This window comes from Microplitis mediator, chromosome 1 (genome assembly GCF_029852145.1).
Source record: "Microplitis mediator isolate UGA2020A chromosome 1, iyMicMedi2.1, whole genome shotgun sequence".
NCBI classification, from domain to species: domain Eukaryota; kingdom Metazoa; phylum Arthropoda; class Insecta; order Hymenoptera; family Braconidae; genus Microplitis; species Microplitis mediator.
Genome location: NC_079969.1, coordinates 20,131,145 through 20,154,319, shown reverse-complemented (window position 1 = coordinate 20,154,319; position 23,175 = coordinate 20,131,145). Strand labels below are relative to the sequence as shown.

The 23,175-nt window shown below is 32.3% G+C and overlaps 1 protein-coding gene across 6 annotated transcripts in view; it reads right to left on the bottom strand.

The window, feature by feature from the left end:
* Positions 1-23,175, bottom strand: part of LOC130677661 (death-associated protein kinase 1-like) — a 152,067-nt gene that overhangs the window by 118,917 nt on the left and 9,975 nt on the right. For 4 of the 6 annotated variants that reach the window (XM_057484499.1, XM_057484514.1, XM_057484493.1 and 1 more), the window contains 5 exons: positions 11,997-12,297; positions 11,862-11,910; positions 10,323-10,439; positions 9,952-10,224; positions 9,682-9,864 (listed from right to left, as the gene is read on the bottom strand). In XM_057484499.1, coding sequence (XP_057340482.1) covers positions 9,682-9,864; positions 9,952-10,224; positions 10,323-10,439; positions 11,862-11,910; positions 11,997-12,297 — 923 coding nt within the window. Of the gene's footprint in view, positions 1-9,681; positions 9,865-9,951; positions 10,225-10,322; positions 10,440-11,861; positions 11,911-11,996; positions 12,298-13,082; positions 13,544-18,260; positions 18,281-23,175 lie in introns of those variants that run through there. The other 2 variants (XM_057484529.1, XM_057484521.1) reach the window with 2 other exon arrangements.

Below are 23,175 nucleotides of genomic sequence, written 5' to 3'. Positions count from 1 at the left end.
AAGTTGTTGCGATAGTAAATTTCAAATATCTGTCACAAAAACTAATGTATTTATCTAGTACAATCCAGTCTAAGACGCTAGTGTGTTGGTACCCTCGCCTTCGGCTCGGGCACCAATCTTTACACTCGCGTCTTAAACACGATCGCACTCGATAGATAAACTACTATTTTGATTCATTTAATAATTAAAATTAATCTTTTATTTTCCAAAAAATAATTAAAAAAGATTTAATTACAAAATTTTTTTTTATCGATTGAAGAATTGAAGTAATAAGTTCTTGCGAAATTAATAATGATAGTCAATACAATCGCATATTTTTTTTTTCAATTAATAATTGAGGTTAATTTAAATGTTATATTGGCATGTTATTTATAACTCGAATTCTTTTCATTCATTATTAAAAAAATATCACATAACCGAATCAAGATTGAATTCAAATAATATGTTATTTTTTTCGACCCTGAGTTTTCAAAAGATGTTAAGAATCGTCGTAAACTGAAGGTGACAGGTCAGCCCAGTGGACAGCGGACGTGCTTCAGAACACGACGGTCGTCACGGTTAAAATTTCAATAGTACTTTTCAGCTAATAAACATAAACTATACATCAATACTAACTAAATAAGTGGATATACTTTAGAATACGAGACCTCATCAATTGTTTTATAATATACTGTAAAAGTCTCACAGTAACATATAAAAACGAGCGCAGAACATCTAAGTTGCCGATGGAGACGAATAGATGTAGTAAATGGGAATTGGTGCACTAGATGGCGTTGTTGATTTATCGATAATCAATAACTCAATAAAATTAAATTTTTACTTAATAATTAATTTTATTTAAACCATACGATGGACGGTGGCGTGACAGGTCCAACCCATTTATAATTTTGTGGTAACTTCAGTGTTAGGTCTGAGGCAGGATGTGATGGAGGTGCCTCACTGTCGATTCCACCATCACATCCGGGATGAAACCTAGCATTAGTCGGAAACTAATGAATTTATTCGTTAAAGATTGTTATTGGTAAATTAGCAACTTAGTTAACTCAAAATTTGGCGATCAAATTATTAATTAATTTATCAGTTAGTTAATGGGTTTGTGAATTTTGAGCACGTGCTGTGTGTTAGTATAGTGTAAACATCAAAATGGTGGCTTATTCGGCTCCATCGACAATAAATTCGCTCGGGTAGCTTTCTTATACACAAAAACGAAGATTGTGGGAGAGTTACAAGTTAAAATAAGGGGTCTCGTTTTCGGAAGTAAATCCAAATAAGTTAATTTAAAATTGGATTATCATCATTATCTTTAACTTCCCGCTAAAAAAATGGTAAATTTTCAAAAATTCGGGAAGTTATTGTTTTCACCCCGATTTTCGAAAATCGAGTTTTCATCAGATGTCGACGTTTTGAGGTCCTAGGAAGCTATTCGGACTATTTTCAGAATGATGTCCGAGTGTATGTTTGTGTGTGTAAACTCTTTGTAACTTTTTAACTGATAAACCGATTTGGATGCTTAAGGTGGCAATCAAAAGAGCTTGTTGGCCACCAACTTTTTTGAAAATTTCAGATCATTTGCTCAAGTGTGCTCGAAAATATTGGCGAATTACAAAAAAAAAAATTTTTTTTTTAGCTTTTTATTGATTTCTCAGAAACGAGTTGAACGATCGACTTCAAAATCTATTAAGCTCTGGAACTGTATAAGCCACTTTGAATGCCACTACAACCATCTCAATCGGTTAATTTGTTTTCAGAGATATCGTTGGAGAAAGAAACGGTGAAAAACGGGTTTTTCCAAATATTATCGAAACAGTTGAACCGATCGTTTTCAAATTTCAATCAGCTCTAGAATTCAAGAAAGCGCGCCGATTGCCACCTTAAACGTCAAAATCGGTTGATTAGTTCAAAAGATATCGGCGCTAAAATTTAAAAAATAACATTTTATGTAATTTTTTTTCCGGTTAAATCAAGATATAATGTGCTAAAATGTGGCTGAAATCATACCAACTCTTCCTCTTTATAGTCTCTTTCGATCATCAGATAATGTCATATAACTTGTTCTTTAGTTTTAAACATGTTGTCAGCAAAAAATTGAAAAAACCCAGTCTTTAATGTTTTTCTCGGATATTCCATATATTATTGCTCTGACCTAAGTCAAAACTCATTCAAATCTTGATTTTGATCACTGACATTGATTCTTGCCTTAATACATTTATTTCAGAGAACACAATCAAGAATAAAAATTTAAAAGCCGCTCCTTCATTAATGATTTTCGATTCTTAACTTTTCAAACTCCAGCATAAAACGTAACTTGTTTGAGCTTGAAAGGCACATAAAAAAATGATTGCATGTGATAGAACTTTCGAGCTCGAAGAGAACGAAAATATATTCACAGTGATGTTTTCAAGCTCCTTGAACTCGAAAACAGCGGGAAGTTTTGGGGCTGGCCCGAAGGGCCAACCGACGCCCAGATGTTTTTTTAATAATTCTAGGGATTGTGCTTGATCAGGCCTGACCATGCTTGGTCAAACATGATTATGCTTGCTCAAGCATGTCGTCTATTAAACACAAAATAATTGATCTGTATCACAAAACTAATCGGTTACAAACAAAATATAAATTTGCCGGTGTCGGCTTGACTCGATATAAACAAAACAAAATTTCTCATAATTGATCGGAGAACAAGTCAGTTCATTGCTCAAAAAAACACAGTCGGTTGACGAAATTAAAATAAAATAATTTTATTGTCCGGAGACACACATATAGCGTTCGTATTAACGAAATACTTGACGAGTGACGTCAGAGTATTCTTACACGGCGAGGCGACAAGACTGCTGTTGCGAATGAGACACAGATAATCCGTAGTTCTCAGAATTGCTCGAACGAAATAAAATAAAATATAAAATAATATTTTATTTCGGTAACGCGTTAAATTACACGATCAAATAATTATTACGCGTAATTAATAAATTAATTTTTAATTATTACACGAACGCGGTTCACTTGTTCAATACTAAATTCACTAGTTCACTTTGTTCAGGTTTCGGGCCGAGGCTTCGGCTTCTTCACTTGTTCACGGAGTCGGTTATTATCAGTCGAAACTAATTGTCGCGATCAATTAATTTAACTAGTCGTTGACCAAAACTCGGATCGGTCGTGTTAGTCGTAAATTGCGTTGTTCAATCGTCGGGATCGAAATTGGTCGGAGTCGAATTGTTCAAATAAAAAAACGTGGCCGTTCAGTTCGGCGTCTATCCCGGATCTCCCGTTTCAATCAATGCGTCGGGTCGATTGCTCGGTCAAAGTCGGAATGGTGATCATAGATGTCACCAAACGTTGCTCAACGGGCAATTATTTATTATATTCAAATAATTTAAAACCTCGGGTCGATGTCGAATTTTCCTCATGTTACAATATATATATGCATATGTGTTCGTGCGTGCACGTATGCGTGCACTTTGGTGTAAAGTGTACCTAGGAAATAAACTAAGACGTCATGCCGCTTACTTCGTCTAAACAACTTATGACTATCAAATACTATTCCTTGAATACACGGTCTTGACCTGGACCAGTCAAAAGTACAAAAAGATTAAAAGTAGAACAAATAGTCTCATATCCTAGAGCACCTCGAAAGCCGGTGGACCGTAGAGCCAAACTGGCTGAGAGCTGTGCTCACATGGAGAAGTCTAAGATACTCAGACATCAAATCCTAGTTAAAGGTGTTAACCTTGAGGTCAGGGACTTCGGTTCTCACTACTTAGGAGGCGATGGTTTGGATAGTCCAGGGTTAGTACCCCCCGCGATAGAACGTCACTGGACAGGTAACTTAGCTGATATAGGTTTCAATGGCCGAATACAGGCCCAGGGTTCTTGAGATTGTGAGTTCATGCTAAATGTTGAATTAATAACAAGGGTTTAAAAACTCTTAAAGAAGGCAAAATAACTCTCCCCAATAAGACCGTGGGGCTAGAGAAGTAATGCACTGAGGTGTGTGTGTGCGGGCGTGTGTGCGCATGTGGGTATTAATAAATAAACCATGTTCATCCAAAATTGGCAAAAATTACAAACCCTAAATTTTCCTTAAAAAGATAACTTTGATTGGTTATCAAAGTGAAGAGTAGTCCGATCTTGTGGGCCAAGGCGCTACACAAGCCGGAGTGACTCCCCTCGGGAAAGCGGGCTTTTCACTTTGATCGATTTTGAATATATAAGTGATTAACTAGCTTCACGCCTGCAACATGAGGCAATTTTTTTTACTTTAATCGATTTTTTTGAATGCAATGATAGTCAAAAGCTATTATATGTCGACAGTGGACTGATACCACCTCAAATAGGCCCAGGCCCTGCAAAAATTTTTAATTATCATAAAATTACGAAAGCATTAAGTATAAAATTTTTCAAGGGAAACTCGTCCAAGTATCAGCCCCCAGACAAAACTTAACCCTATCCTTTCCTCTCCAAAACAGTAATCACGCTTTTCTCTTTCACAGGTAGCAGCCACACTAATCTAAACTTTCTTCCCTACAGGCACTACCAAGAGTTTAGCGACTCAAATAGCAAAAAATTGAACATGGCTTTCTCCTCTCATGATAAATTATCCGCATTGGACTGGCTCATCCGTTCAAAAGATACAGGTACGTACGTACGTATATACATACATACATACATACACTCGGACATCATCTTGAAATTAGTCAGAATAGCTTCCTAGGACCTCAAAACGTCGACATCTGATGAAAATTCGATTTTCGTAAATCGTACTGAAACCAATAACTTCCCGAATTTTTGAAAATTTACAATTTTCTTAGCAGGAAGTCAAAAATCCTCCCAAAAGATGGGCTCTCTAGCTCAACTCTAATAAGTCGCTATTCTAATTTGAATTTCCTATCTGATTAACATGTAAAAATTTATTTTTTCATTTAAAGTGTGATTACTCGTACGCTGATCAATATTTTTAAAATTTATACATAGACCTTTAAAGCTGAGTCCTCAAGCTTTCCAAAACCCTATGACAAGTCATAATTACCATTATTCAAATGTCTATTAAAGCTATCTGAAAAGTATCAATTTTGTATTTCAAAATGAAACTGTTAATTTTCGATTTTTTTTTTGCTAGCTTCAATTGGGGATAATTGCCCACGAGCGCGAACGAAGTGAGTGCGCTCATTTGCTCGTGTAGGTAATCGGCAACACCGCATGAATTGAATATACTTTTTTTTTATTATTAATGCGATATGAGTACTATTTTAGTGCTCACTGTTTTGTTCGCCAAGTAGTTTTTTGCTGATTCAACTGTTGCCGCGACATTTGTGTGGGTTATACGATAATCTGCATGCGACAAGTAAATTTGAGTGCGACAAGTTTACTTATATCGCATGAATGATAAAAAAATATAAATATTATTTTATATATTGTACAACATATCACATTATAATATTCATATATTCTATCATATATGTTTTCACATATAAAGTTTATTCATGCGGGTATAGAGACTTCAACTTCCGCCCGCGCACGCTGCAATTTCGTCTGCCCATCTGCCCGGAAGTTGGCTGGACAGAGCTAATGATAGAGAAGGATGGCATTCCTTGGGGGAGGCTTTTACCCGAACGGGGTCCATGCATTGATTAATTAAGTACTTGAAATTAAAGCAAACAATAATGAAATTAATAACAAAATAGAATTTATAATTAGAAATCAAATTCATCTAGCAATAAGTGAATTAAATGTAATTGAACTTTTGTAGGTTATTAAGTTACCAATTGTTACAGTTTGTTATGTACTATGCATGGAATTAATTTAAATAAAGCTTTATTATTATTATTATAGAGACTTCAAAAAAAATTCTAACTTTCCTATGGATTTTAAACGGGAATACTTCAAAAATTAAATGTAAAGTACTTGAAATTAAAATTAAGAGCTGAAACTTTCAGGGAAGTTTTTCGTCAATGTCTACGACAATATTTTGAAGTCGGAGTGACAAAAAAAAGTCGTCGTTCCCAACGGACAACCCTAGTATGTATACATTATACGGTGTGTCGAAAAACAATATTTTTTAGCTTTTTCTTTGGCATTACCAGAAATTGATAGTAAATGACAAAATAAAAATTATGTTAGAAGATCAGCTCTTAAACTCAAGTTTGAGAGGTAGCTAGTTTTGTTGTCACAGCACATAGCTGCGTAGTCTTGATTTTTGTTATGATAGCAAATTTTTTTTTTTATCAGTTTGCTGTTAAAATACCGTATTTTTTCTGTTTTATTACTGTAAATATTCTGAATTTATTTGGTAAATTTTTGGTAGTAATGTGGCAAAAAAACTGTCCAAAAGAACTTGGGTAATACCATATTCATGTAGTATTTATACCGTATAATTCTGGTATTATTTCGGTATTTCCGAAAGCGCGAGGGAATTGTTTTTTGACACACCCTAGTATACATTATGGTAGTTTTTATGAAGGTCATTTTGAATTTTTATAGATAGTCCCTCAAACCCTTTTAGATCTTTAAACTTAGGAAATTTATTTATAGAGTCGATCTTTCAATTTCATTGATAGTTTTAAATATAATTTATGTGTCGAAGGACAACTCTCTGTAATTTTTTGGATATTCACTCACAATAGTTTCAAGTAAATTTGTTTTTAAAAATCCAATATTTTTAGTTTTCTTGAGGTTTTAAATTACTTTATAATAAGAAAGACATTGTGATTTGACACGAACGAATCAACACACCATAAATCGATATCAGAGTACAAAAATTAAAATTTTAAAACTTGCTGATTGTTAATTTTTCTGGAACATATTTTGATAATCATAAAATATACATTTTTCTTATATTATTCTACAATATAAATATTGTAAAGTACCGAGTTATTCATTTTTTTAACTTCCCGCTAAGAAAATCGACGATTTTCGAAAAATTGGGAAGTTATTGTTTTTACCCCCCGTGAAAAAATCAGCATGCATGATCATGCCTGAGCAGGCTTAAATCTCATGCATGATCAGGCCTGAATTTTGGCCAGACATGAACAGGCATGATTTTGCCTGAGCAGTCATGATCATGCATGATTCTGCCTGAGAAGTCATGATCGTGCCCAGTCATGCATGATCAGACCTGGATTTTGGCCAGGCATGATCATGCATGACCATACATTATCATGCATGATCATACATTATCATGCATGATCTTCCCTGAGCAGGCATATGATTTTATAATCTGTGATTCCTCTCGAGCACGTTTGGTCGTATTTAAATATTGGCTGCTTATGAAAAATACGATCAGGCATTCCCATACATGAGCACGCGTTATTATGCATGCACATGCATTCCCATAGCTTATTTATTTGAAAGATGTTGCTGTAAGTATTAGAAACTAAGGTATATAATTAATCGTACTATACAAATGATAGAGAGTAATTTATCAATTTTCATTGGTTCTTTTATTTTGAACTTTCATTAAAAACTGTTTTTAACATATTATTCACTTAATGCATTAAACAATTAATATTTATGAATACAAATTGTTTTTTTATTTATTTAACTATTAATATGTTTAGGTTTCCACTATATTTGAATGGTGTATTACCGTACGATGGACGGTGTGGCTCAATAAGTTATAGATCAAATTGAATGGAATATAGTATAGTGCCGGATAGCTCAACTGGTAGAGCACTCGGCGTGATACCGAATTGGTCTGGGTTCGATTCCCAGTTCGGGCTATCTATATTTTTCTCAATTTATCTATAAATTGTCTTATTGAGAAGTTTGCATGTTTAGGTTTCCACTATATTTAAATGGGTTTCCACTATATATAAAAAACTCGAGATACAATGATTTCTAACGTAAGTCATGAGCAAGCCTGATCTAGAATGAATCATGCATGATCATGCTTGATCACAAATGAGTTATACATGATCAAGTATGAACCATGTATGGTCATGCATGACAGAGCATGCTCAATCATGACCTTTCCTGATAAATAATATCTCTGTAGACAATTATTCATAACGTAAGTTATGAACAAGTCTAATCTAGAATGAGCCATGCATGATCATGCTTGATCACCAATGAGTCATGTCTGGCCATGAATGAGTTATGCATGATCAAGTATGAACCATGCATGGTCATGCATAATAGAGCATGCTCAAGCATGACCTTTCCTGATGGATAATATCTCTGGATACAATTATTTCAAACTTAATGCATGCGCAAGCTTGATCTAGAATGAGTCATGCATGATCATGCTTGATCACGAATGAGTCATGCCTGACCATGAATGAGTCATGCAGGATCAAGCCTGAATTATGCATGAATCATGCAGGATCAAGCCTGAATTATGCATGAATCATGCACGATCAGGCACGAATCATGCATGAATCCTGCATGATCATACATGATCATGCATGGTGATTTTTTCCCGGGCCCGATTCGCGAAAATCGAAATTTCATCAGATGTCGACGTTTTGAGGTCCTAGGAAGCTATTCTGACTATTTTCAGAATGATGTTCGAGTGTCTGTATGTGTGTGTGTGTGTGTGTGTGTGTGTGTGTGTGTGTGTGTGTGTGTGTGTGTGTGTGTGTGTGTGTGTGTGTGTGTGTGTGTGTGTGTGTGTGTGTGCGTATGTATATGTGTGACCGGTCTATAACTTTTTAACTAATGAACCGATTTGGATGGTTGAGGCGGCAATCGAAAGAGCTTGTTGGCCATCAACTTTTCTGAAAATTTCAGATCATTTGATCAAGTAGACTCGATAATATTGGCGAATTACGAAAAAAAAAATTTATTTCTTTTAGTTTTTTATTGATTTCTCAGAAACGACTTATACGATCAACTCCAAAATCTAATCAGCTCTAGAACTTGATAAAACGCGTCGATTGCCGCCTTAGCCATCTCAATCGGATAATTCGTTCGAGAGTTATCGCGGGCAAAAGAAATAGTAAAAAACGGTTTTTTGCAAATATCTTCGAAACAACTGAACTAAACAATTTCAAGATTTTATCAGCTCTAGAACTCAATAAAATACGCCGATTGCCGCCTCAACCATCGAAATCGGTCAATTCGTTCCTAAGATATCGTGGAAGAAAGAAATGCTAATATCTGTTTTTTCGAAAACAATGGCACACAAAGGTATTTTCGAGCTCTTCGAGCTCGAAAATGTATCCACAACATTGTTTTCGAGCTCGAGGAGCTCGGAAACAGCGGGATGTTTCGGGGCTGGCCCGCAGGGTCAACCGATAGACAGATTTTTTTTTATTGCACTCCTCAATCACGCAAGTTTGAGCTTGAAGAGTTCAAAAATATGTTAAAAATAATATTTAGAGCTCGAAAATAGTAGAAAGTTTTAGAGCTGGTCCGCCGGGTTAGGTGATTATCAGTTTTTTTCTTTAATTTTCAATTTTCTTAGCGGGAAGTTGAAAATTTAGTAAAAAAATTTTAAACTTAAAAAAGAATTAAAAATATAAATTAATATTTCAAAAATTGAATAAAAATTCATGTTAAAAAAAAAAATAATAATAATTAAAAATAAAATGAACGATTGAGGTGTAAACTTTTGGATTTATCAACATTTTTTTCATTTTTTATAAAATTTTGATTTTTTATTCTATATGCTCAAACATGATAATCGTTTGTGACGGAGAATTATACTAAAATAATATTTTAATAGAATATGCATCCCAATATGCATATTACCTTAGTAGAACAATTTTGACTTTTGGATCTTCTAAAAAGTCCAAAACTAAATATCCCTGCTTTCAAAGAATTTATTAAAGAAGTTTTTCCGGTTGCACAATGTCCTAAAATGCGTATGTGCAAGCAATCAATTGGTTTATGAGTTATTTGTAGCTGTTTAATATAATTTTCTCGTTGAATACCCTTCATATAAATGGAAAAAAAGTACACTTCAATAAATATTATATATAATGATAATAGTAAAATATCAATGTCAATAATATAACTTACATTTCTTAATTTATCCAATAAATTGGCAATATCTAAATGACCATATTTAATAGCAGTTACATCAGCGCGAATACCATGATTCGTTTTATCTACATCGCAACCAGATAAACATAAAAGTCTAACAATATTTATATGTCCATTTCGAGCAGCGACGTGTAATGGTGTATGCCCTTTGTCATTAGCAACATCTAATTCTATACCATTGTCAATTAAAAGAGCTGTCATGACTTCATTGCCGGTAGCACACGCTATATGTAGAAGTGTATCTTGTTTCTAAGAATTGAAAAAGTGATTTCATTTTATTGATTATAAGCTGCTTTTTTGCTTAGTATTTTTTTCACCGTTTTTATAATCATTAAATTTCAACATACCGTATCTTTGATATCCACTTGAATTCCTTGATTTAACAATTGACATACTGTTTGAATACAGCCACGTTTCACCGCGCTAATTAGAGCTCTACTATAATCCTGAGACGTTTCTGAATCCTACATAGTAATCCGAAATCGTATTTCAATGTTCATTAACCCTTCGTCTGTCGCACTATGAGCGCAGCACCGCCATTTTTATGAAAAGATTATTAGAAAAGAAAATAAATTTCCTAGTCATTTGAATTTTTATGAGTTCTTCTACTATACTTTTTAGTATCGAATAAATGAGTGATGATTATTTGAAAAATAATTTTTTTTGTTAAAAAAACCTGAAAAACGCGGCTATTTGCAGCTCATTTCATTCATCTCTCTCTTTAATATATTTATTCAATACAAAATTTATGTTTTAGTAAAAATATTACAATTGTTCAGACGTGTAAGCTTGTGTCGTTTGAATTTTGAAAAATTGTAGTTATGATACTTGGCAACAACGCAATATCAAATATATGGCGGTGGAATGCCGTGGTGCGACGAATGAAGGGTGGCCGTTTGAGATTGCCGTAAAAATGCCGTAAATATTCGGCATTTATGCGTATGCCGTAAATTTACCGCTATAATTTGGTATTATCATGGTTAGAGTGGCCAGTTCTTTTACTATAGTTATGTAGTAGGGGAGGGTGGGGCAGAGCGGCCCCCCTGAAATTTTGATAAAAAAAAAAATTTTTTTTTTTTCGACTAATTACTATAAATCCGATATGTTTGCGCATTTTTACCCTTACGCATGACATTTGGGGCAAAATGGACAAGCCCAAAATTTGAAAAAAGTGATTTTTTCATATTTTCATCGTCAAATTAAAAAAAAATTATTATAATTCCACATTTCTAGCCCTACGCATAACACCTGGGGCAAAATGGACCAGCCGAAACTTCCGAAAAAATTATTTTTTCATATTTTTCGGCCGTTTCTCCATGTAAGAGGCAAATTTGGTCACTAAAAATTTATAAAAATTAAATTTTTTTTTTTAGTTGATAAATTTTTGAAATAAAGTAAAATTATAGAATTGATTTTTTTTCTATTAAATAACAATTAGTAATTAAGGTACTCGAGAGTGAAAAAAACTGGCCAAAATAACTTGAATAATACCATTTTTATGCAGTATTTATACCGTATAATTCCGGTATTATTTCGGTATTTCAAAAACCCCGAGGGATTGTTTCAATTATGTACTTAACATTATAAAATATAATCAAGTTAATGTATGATCCCTAATATAAATAGTACCCCTAATTAAAAGAAACGATTTGCAATGTTAAATGCCCATAAGAAGGGTGATTCGAAAGTATTCAAAGTATTCAAAAGCATTCATAAGTATTTAAAATTTTTTTTTCTAATCGTTTTAAAATCGTTTCTTTTGATAAAAGATAATACATGTATTAAGTTCAGGCAAAAGTTTACACAACAAAAAATAGTCAAAATAAAAAAAAAAATGTACAGAAATCGTGGCAAAGTAAATAACGCTATTCGAAGTAAAAACACACCACAAGAATCCACGGATGATTAAGGCACAAATCTGCACTTCCACGCTCTCTAAAAAAAAAAACTATATTAATATTAAATCAATTCAATAAGCTGTTATTGATTATTTTTAATGATAATAGAATGATAAAACTTACTTCGGATCTTTGACCAGTAAAGAACGTATAAAATCTTTAGCTAGTTGACTTATATTACTAAAAAATTCATCATCAAACTGATATTGACATGCTGCCACATTAGCATAAGTTTCTTGTTTACTATTACCAAGAAATGGAGAAGCTCCACTTAATAGTATGTAAGTGAGAACACCTATAGCCCATAAATCTGTTCCTAAGCTTAGTGGTTCATAATTAACTATTTCCGGAGCAACAAATTCCGGGGTCCCAAACAATGCACGTAATTCAGATCCTGGCATCAAGCGATGAGATAATCCTAAATCTAATAATATTAATAGTTAAAAATTGATTTTTTTTTATGTATAATCTCGAGATTTATTAATTTCTAATTTAAATTTGACCCTAGTGGATTCGAATTACGGTAATTACCGTAATTTACCGCAAAACACCATAATTTACGGCATTAAGTCAAATTACCATAAATTACTGTATAATACGGCAATTTACCTTAGATGTCCCTAAAGTACGGGAATTTACGGTAAAAGTGCACCCACCATGGAAAATTACCGAGAGGTATGGTAAAATGCGGTAATTTGCGGTAAATTACCTATTTTACCGTAATTTACGGTGATAATACTTGATGCCGTAAATTGCGGTATCTTACAGTAAATTATCGTAATTTACCGTAATTCTGACCCACTAGGGGAACCAATTAATCACTTTAAATTAACAAATGAGACCTGTCATTCCAAAAGGTTGTCAATAATATTTTTGAAAATTATTTTAGTATAGAAATGGATTTTAAATAGTTCTATTATACAAAATATATTTTAGAGCCATTGTTAAAATGTCATCTCACAGGTTAAACCTTTATTTTATTATAAATCATTTCTTATTAGAAGCCCATAATGAAAAATATTAACACTATATTTTTATTATGAATTTTATGTTCAATTCTTACAACTATACTACTGGTTTTTAGCTAAAAACGTTTGTAGAATCTTTAATGGATCTTATAGAAGAATTAGTATCAACATATATATATATATATTGTAACGGGGTTTTCACCACCGGGGATCTACTGGAGTGAAGTCCGAATACACTTACGATTTTTTTTAACCTTGTTCAAAATTATTAGTTGGACGCCAGGTGATTTTAATATCACCAAATAAACAATTATCGAAATCGGCTCAGGGTGGCGGATCGAGGAAAGGTCAGGCACTTAAGATTACGATGAATAATTAATCAGAATTAACACAAAATAATTAGTCGTATATTAAACAGAAAGTAATTGATCGGTATCACAAAAATAATCGGTTACAACAAAATATAAATGTCGTGGTGGGCTTGACTCGATATAAATAAAACAAAATTTCTCGTACTTGATCGGAAAACAAATCAGTTCATTGCTAAAAAAAAACACACTCGGTTGACGAAATTAAAATAGAATAATTTTATTGTCCGAAGACACACATACAGCGGAAGTATTAAAGAAAAACTTGACGAGTGACGTCAGAGTATTCTTACACGGCGAGGTGACAAGACTGCTGTTGCGAATGAGACACAGATAATCCGTGATTCTCAGAATTGCTCGATTGAAATAAAATAAAATATAAAATAATATTTTATTTCGGTAGCGCGTTAACTTGCACGATCATATAATTTTTACCCGTAATTAATTATTTAATTAATTATTATTACGTACGCACTGCACTTATTTTTTAATTATTGCACTCGTACACGTTGTTCAGTTTCACGCCGATGCTTCGGCTTGTTCACTTATTCACAGGAAGCGGTTATTGCCAGTCGAAATTATTTGTCGTAATTAATTGTTCGTTGATCAAACTCGGATTGATCTTAAATGTTGCAAATCGAATTGTTCAGTCGTCGGAATCGAAATTGTTCGTTTGGTCGAGTCGAATTGTTCAAAATAAAAAAATAACGTGGCCGTTCCGTTCAGCGTCTATCCCGGATCTCTCGTCAATCCATGCGTTGGATCGATTGGTCGGTCGTAGTCGAAATTTTTCATCATAGGTGTCACCAGAATTGGCTCACCGGATAACGATTCATTATATTCAAATCATTTTTAAACAATAGTGAACCACGGGTCGATGTCGAATTTCCTCATGTTACAATATATGTATATATTGAGACAATGCGAATTGTCTTCGTCATCCTCAGCCTTGCGGTCCCCATTTTTCCCCGTCTCGTTGCCGTCTGAAACTACACAAGTCATAGTGCCGTGTTCACATGACTAATTATCACGTCGACACATGTCCGCAAGGGTGAAGTGGGGACAGAGTCTCGAAGCTAGGCCGACACCCTAAATTTTCGGTGAATCACTTCGATCTTGGATCTTAAAGCGCGCACGTGCTAAATCATTGTCTAATTATCTCTTTTGTTTTAAGCGACTACTTGCTACAATTAATTAATAGCTTATGAGCGATTTACTCGTTACCTTATTTCTTGTAATTAAAAGTACAGTTAAGACTTAATTGAATAAACCTCTCATTTAGTAAAGTTTACATTAAATATTGCGTTCTATTATAAATAAGAAAATTAAGTGTAAGTGAAAATTGTGCTACGCGCCCACTCAACTTCGCTGGAGTCATTGCCGCCAAAGAGCAGCTGATCCATATTATTATTGTAAATTAATACTACGTACTATTGTAAGTAATTTTTATTGTTATAATTGGCAGTAATAAACTTGTCCATTTTTATTTAATCATTGTGTCTATATTCTGCCTTATCCTCTAATTTAACAATTTCAAGTTTATTATTTCTATAAACTAAAAAATAAAATAGCCGTAAGGGAATTTAGTAGGAGTTTCATTGAGTGTTGGTTTGATCGAGTGCGGGTTTTTTCTCTTGCAAGAACCCATCTGCGTTGTCCAGGTAAGTTATAAATTTTGTAGAGGCCAGCTTAAGCCAGGGTTCGACCTGCGAATTCTGGTGGCTGCTGGTTAAAATCGCGAGCATAAAAAGCGATTTGTCTCAATATATATATATATATATATATATATATATATATATATATATATATATATATATATATATATATATATATATACGAGCTGCGAATACCCGCTTCGCTGGGTTATTTGTTGGTCGTGCATTTATTTATATGATACATTTTTTGGACTGTCCTGAAATTTCGAAAATGATCTGATAAGTTCTGAAATCTTCGAATGTCAAACATCACTTCAAATCAATTTCAATCGTTCTAAAATATTTTTCGATTGGGTTGTTCCGATTATTTTCGTGTAATTTACGACTTTAAAATATTTTTTTTAATTTTTATATCACTTTCCAAATTTTTATAACAATCCAGAGCATCCCACACCGATAAAATCGTTGTTGAGTAATTTGATGTGTTTACATATATGTTCGAATTTTCTAGAATGGTATCTAATTTCCAGAACCTAGCAAAACATTCTAGACTAATTAGAAACATTTTTATGAGATTCGAGTCAACTATAACTATAATCTGGAGCTTTCCGAATGATTCTCCGAATATTCGCAACAATCTAGAACATTCTAGATTCATTAGAATTAATGTCAAATGATTTAAATCTACTAAGTTTAATTTAGAGCATTCCAGATCCGTCTCAAAATTTTTAGAACGATCAGGAATATTCTAGACTGATTAGAATCAATTTCAATTGATTCAACTCAACTAAGTTCATTTTAGAGTATTTCAGATACATCTCGAAATTTTTAGGACAATCTAGATTATTCTAGACTCATTAGAATTAATTTTAAGTAATTTTAATCTACTTAGTCTAAATTGGAGCATTACAGATGTGTCTCGAAATTTTGCGAACAATCCAGAACGTTTTAGATCAATTACAATTAATATGTTGTGTTTTTAGTTTTATAAAAATGATATATTTATAAAAACAAATGTTGTGTTAATGATACCGGATGATGTTGGTCCAGAATGATTATTAGTGTTCAAAATAATAGAACTTGATAGTAATAAATTGTATGTTATTACAAAAAAAATAACTGACTATTGTTATTACGATGAACACTATCAAGCATTTAGACTTCATGAGAGTGCTGTTGATAGTGCGCCATTTGGGCGTTGTTTAACGATGGAAGATCTTGAATTTTGTTCGGTGACACGTATTATTCAAATCGGTAATGGTTACTATTTCATACCAAAACGTTGGGTATAAATTTTTATTTTTATAATAAAGAAATAATATAATAATTGTATAATCTTATGTATTTTATGAATAAATATCAATGACAAACAATGTAAATTACAATTAGTTAGTTTAAGTCAATTTTTTTCATCTAATTCCTATCGTAAAAACCTCATTTATATAACAATCATGAACGCTACTAAAAGGCAGTGTTAAATTTTGCTGGTGAAAATTGCAAAAATCATACTGTCAATCATGTAACTGTGTAGATTACTATAATTTCGAACAGTAACTGTTCGAGTGTAGCACACGAGTGGTTACGGTGTTGCACCCGAACCAGTCGTGTGCTTGCCCTTATTTTTTCTCGCACACGAACCAGTCGGGTTTCAATTTTTCCGTGTACGACTCAGAATGCGACATGGAATTTTTCATTGCCCATATAAAATAAGATTATTCGTAATAAATGACATGGTCATTTTAGGTTGACTTTATCCGCGAAAAATAAAAACAATCAAATTCCCAAAATGCATAGATAAAATGGACCATCCCACCATCCCTGTCGTGACAGAAGTATTAAAGTCGATCCAAAGTCGTGCGACTGTGAAAGCGACAAGGAATTTTTTACTGCCCATATAGAACGAAATTATTATTAACAAATTTTATGCTAATAATAATTCGATATTAATAATGAAAAATAAGTGTACTGAGATCCGAAAAGCTGTACATAAAATTGACTAACATATCATGCGTGTCATGACACAACTGGTGAAGTCGATCTAAAGTCGTGCGACTGTGAAAGCGATATGGACTTTTTTACCTCCATTTAGAATGAGATTCTTTTTTATAAATTTTACGCTAATTATCATTCGATATTAATAATGAGACATAAGTGTACTGAGATCCAAAACGCCAGAAATAAAATTGACTACCATATCACGTCTGTCTTGACAGAACTATTTAAGTCGATCCAAAATCGTGCGACTGTGAAAAGGACAAGGAATTTTTTATCCCTATATAGAATAAGATCTTTATTAATAAATTTTATGCTAATTGAAATTCGATATTAACAGGGAATTATGAGTGCGCTGAGATCTGGAAAGCCGTAAATAAAATTGACCATCATATCATTTCTGTCTTGACAGCACTATTGAAGTCAATCCAAAGTCGTGCGACTGTGAAAGCGACAAGGAATTTTTCATTGGCGGTACAGAATACGATTTTTTTTATAAATTTTACGCTAATTATAATTTGATATTAATAGTAAGACATTACTGTACTAAGATCCAAAATGCCATGAGCGAAATTGACCACCATATCATGTCTGTCTTAACAGAAGTATTAAAGTCGTTCCAAAGTCGTGCGACTGTGAAAGCGACAAGGAATTTTTTATCTCTATAAAGAATAAGATTTTTATTAATAAATTTAGTGCTAATTAAAATTTGATATTAATAATGAGACATGAGTGTATTGAGATCCGAAAAGCCATAAACAGAATTGACTAACAAATCATGTCTGTCTTGACAGCACTATTGGAGGTGATCCAAAGTCGTGCGTCTGTGAAAGCGACAAGGAATTTTTCACTGCCCAGATAGAATTAGATTATTATTAGTAAATATTAGGCTAATGATAGTTCGATATTAAAATGATACATGAATCTATTGAGATCGAAAAACCTTTACATAAAATTGACCAACATATCATGCCTGTCTTGACAGAACTATTGATGTCGATCCAAAGTCGTGCGACTGTGAAAGCGACAAGGAATTTATTATTTCCCATATGCAATTAGATTATTGTCTTGACAAAACTAGTGAAGTCGTTCCAAAGTCGTACGACTGGGAAAGTGACAAGGAATTTCTCACTGCCAATATAGAATTAGATTATTATTAGTAAATTTTATGCTACTTATAATTCGATAGTAATAATAAGACATAAGTATATTGAGATCCGAAAAAAAAAAAATAAAATTGACCAACATATTAATCCCGTTTTGACAGAACGATTGAAGTCGATCCAAAGTCGTCCGATTGGGGAAGCGACAACGAACTTTTTAATCACCACGTGTTATAAAATGATTTGATAATTTCAATTATGCTAATTATAATTTAATTTAATTTAATTTAATTTAACATACCATCCCTGTCGTGGCAGACCTATTGGCTTCTATTAAAAATGGAACGACTGAGAAATTGACATTGAATTTATCATTACTGATGCGTTATAAGATTCCCATTTATTAATTTTACGTTAATTATCGTCCGATTAAGTCCGTGATATATTTATACAGTAGAATGCCTAAAATGCGCAGACTAAATTTAGCAACAAACCATCGCTAAATTTTTTAATCTGCTCAATAGAATATAATTATTGTTTATTGATTTCATACCAATTATAATTCGATATAATTAGCGAGACATTAGTGTATTCAGATCCGAAAAGCCATAAATAAAATTGATCAACACACTATTTCTGTCGTGAGAGAACTATTGACGTGGTTCCAAAGTCGCACGACTGAGAAAGCGACATGGTATTTTTTAACGCCCGTATAGAATAAGATTATTCTTCATTAATTTAATGTTCTTATCAATTTGATGTTATTTGCAAGAAATTAAAACAATGAAAATCCCTCAGTGTATAGATAAAATTGTCCAACACACTATATCCCCGTCGTGGCAGATTTATTTACGTGTATCTAAAATCGTACAACTGAAGAAGCGACATGGAATTATTTATTGCCCGTATAGAATAAGATTATTCTTTATCAATTTTATAATAATTATAATTTGATATTATTAGTGAGACATTAGTGTACTGAGATCCAAAATGCCGTAAATAAAATTGACCAGAACACTATTCCTGTCGTGAGAGAATTATCGACGTCTATCCAAAGTCTTATATCTGAGAAAGTGGAATGGACTTTATTATTGCCTGTACAGAACATGATTATCCTTTATTATTTAAATTTTATCAATTTTATCGACCGGCGACGTTCAATTGTTGTACGTCATTAAGTATGACTCCGGGAAAAACGAATCGTATATGGTCATATGGCTATATGGGGATCATATATGCCCGTGTATGACCATATACGGCTCGGACATAGTTCCCAAATGATTTTATATATGTTTATGTATGGTCATATATGACTATTAGGGAGGCCAAAAAAAACTAATTTTTTCTTTCTTTACTTGCCATAAAATTTAGTTAAAGATGATGAAAAGAAAATCTGGTAAAGTTTGAGCTCTTAATATGAATATTAAGTGGTACCGCTTCGTGATTTTTAATTTCCCATTTAAAGAACATGGAAAAAAAAATTTTTAATTTTGGAATTTTATACCTCGCCAATGGCTCATTGTACAGATATGTTGAGGGTGTACTGTGATAGGAAATTAAACGTTCTACAAAAAAAGTCTCTTATCATTTTTTGATAAATCCATTGGTTCAAAAGTTATTGGAGCTTGAAGTCAATTTATAGTAAACTCCAAGATCTTTTTACTTTGTCGACGAAATTATCAGACTTATCTCAAAATTTCATAGGAACTTTTTTGTTGAAAATTTTATTCTCTACAAATTATTATCAGTAATGATTTTTTTAATTCCGCATTGTTTTCTAGTTATTTCCATTTTGATGTCAAGCTCTCAAAAAAATCGTGTTCTGATTGATTTTAAGAGCTTGAGATTAAAATGAAAGTAACTAAAAGACAATACGGAATTTGAAAAACATTATCTAGAAATAATTTTTAAGGGATAAAATTGTCTAAAAAAAAGATTTTAAGAAATTTTGTGATAAGTCTGATAGTTTCGACGGTAAAGTTAAAAGGTCTCAATATTTACTCTAGATTTAACTTCGAACTCTAATAACTTTTGAACAGATGGATTTATCAAAAAATAATAAAAGACTTTATTAACTTCTCGCTATGAGAATTGAACATTTTCCAAAACAAACCACTCTCATCGCGAGAAAACTATTGACATCGATCCAAAGTCGTACGATTGATAAAGCGACATGGAATTTTTTATTACTTATATCCCTCGCAGATTTGAATCACGGTAGAAACACGGCGGGTTTGTTCCATTTTACCACTGTGATTACGCGGTGTATCCACCGTGATTCCACGGTGGCTTGACCACTGTGTATCCACAGTGTTTCCACTGTGATTACGCGGTGGATACACCGTGGAACCACGGTGGTGAAATAGCACAAAGCCACCATGGAATCACGGTAGATACACCGCGTAATCACGGTGATTACACCGCGTAATCACAGTGGATACACTGTGTATACCCGGTGGTGAAATGGAACAAACCCACTGTGTAACCACGGTGGATCCACTGTGTTTACACTTATACGGTGTTTCCACCGTGATTCAAATTTGCGAGGGATATAACATAACGATATTTTATTTAATCCAATTCAATTATAATTCAACTAAATCTGTAAACGAGTAGTACAGTCAAGAGCCTGAAATTTATAAAGCAAATCGAAAATTCTTTTATCGATGTCCTATCCAAACTATCCACTTTGGTCCAATGTCGTACGTCTGAGACAGTGACATGGAATTTTTCATAACGTTTCCGTAATAAAATAATGATCTACTCTTGTAGAATAATAGCAATTATCATAATGGACTCTACTTATATAAATTGCTGTATTTAACACTTCAACTTTATCTAACGGCGAAAAAATCATATATGAAATAATAAATTCCGTGTCGCTTTCACAGTCGCACGACTTTGGATCGACTTTAATACTTCTGTCACGACAGACTTGATATGGTGGTCAATTTCATTTATGGCTTTTTGGATCTCAGTACACTTATGTCTCATTATTAATATCGAATTATAATTAGCATAAAATTTATAAATAATAATCTAATTGTATATATGAAATAATAAATTCCGTGTCGCTTTCACAGTCGCACGACTTTGGATCGACTTTAATACTTCTGTCACGACAGACTTGATATGGTGGTCAATTTCATTTATGGCTTTTTGGATCTCAGTACACTTATGTCTCATTATTAATATCGAATTACAATTAGCATAACATTTATAAATAATAATCTAATTGTATATATGAAATAATAAATTCCGTGTCGCTTTCACAGTCGCACGACTTTGGATCGACTTTAATACTTCTGTCACGACAGACTTGATATGGTGGTCAATTTCATTTATGACTGTTTGGATCTCAGTACACTTATGTTTCATTATTAACATCGAATTATAATTAGCATAAAATTAATCAACAATAATCATATTCTATGGGCAATACAAAATTCCACGTCGCTTTCTCAGTCGTACGACATTAGATCGATATCGATTTTTATAAAGTTGAAAAATAACAATCTCAATAATCATTGTATTTATTGGGCGTGTTTGGCCGAAGTAATTACTTACCAAATTTAGTAAGGACTTAGTCAGATTTGGTATAGTAAATGTGCTTTTACTATACAAAATCTTACTAAATTTAGTAAGTACTTACTTCGGCCAAACACGCCCACACTGATAGAAGGATTTAATACTGAGTACTAAATGGATTTAGTAACAAAATTTTTAGTCACTTATTTGGGAGAACAAAATATTTTGTGCCCATCAATATAATTTATTATAATTTAATAAATCATTTTGTTATCTCAATTAAATCTTATTATGGTAAAATAAATATTTTTTTCCACCAACTAAATATTTGGTAATCGGTACTAAATATTTTTTTGGTAAGTTTTGTCGGTAGATGGCTTGTTTGGGATTGAAAACTACGTATGTATTTGTGGGAAATATGAGTGTAGCGTATGTGTGTGAATATATTACCGCTTTCACAGTATAGTGCGTTTGTCTCAATCGGAGTTAGTGTTGTGATTTCCAAATCAATTTAGTGATTTTAAAAACATTAATTTTCAATTGATTTCAACTGAATTATTTTAAATTATGGAGGAGCTCTTAAAATCTTTATTTTTAACATATAGTATTTTTAATATATAGACAAAATAAAAATATATCAAACCGTTACAAACTCATTTACTACGAAATGGCTTATATTTCATTTCTCATCGGAGTTTAATTTAAAATTTTTAACTTATTTATATTAAAATTATGTGTGTTATTTGTATAATTAAAACTTATTTAACTAAAAATTTCTTATTTATCTTAAATAAAAAATTATAATAAAATGAGGTTATTTTCTTTATAATACTGTAAATTTTTACTAAAAATTATTTATTATTATCATTTTAATTTATTTTAAGTGGAACAATTAGGTTATGCGCTAAAATAGGTTAAAAGAATTAGTTCTTTAATCCTAATAAATGATTTATTGTGCCCCAATAAATCATTTCTTAAATACTACTAAATATTTATTTGGTGGAAATAAATGAGCTTTACTAAATGATTTGGAACCTGTAACCAAATATTTAATATTGCAAGGTTCGTTACTAAATCATTTAGTAAATACAACCAAATCTTATTAAATACAACTAAATCCTTCTATCAGTGCATTATGTTATTCACTTAAATAATCCATTTATTCATTCTGTCGTAGCTTTTTTCTCATTTTAATAATGCGACGTCGCATTGACGCACACTGCCCCTAGCGAATCGCTATCTACTAAGTATACACCAAATATACACAGTGTATACGCGACGTATATACACTGAGTATACACCAAGTTTACACCAAAAATTTTTTTCTAAGTCCCATTTTCATAAAAATTTCTAAGTGCTGTAAGCAAAGTCAAAAATTTTTTGAGTGTGACTGGAAAAAATTTTTTTTGTAACAAATACATAGTTTTTTTTTTTATATTTAAAATATAAATGATTAGTCATGCTACAAAACAATAAATGAAAAAATTAAAATCATTTGTTAAAACTACTCTGGTTTATTTTTATTTCCTCCATTTTATCACTCCAAAAATATACTTTCAAGATCTAAATATGATCTTTTATTTATAAAAATAAATATTTAATGTCAAGTTATACCTGTATTATAAAAAATAATTTAATAAAACTATAAATATTGTTATTTTTACATTTTATAGACATGTAATAAAAAA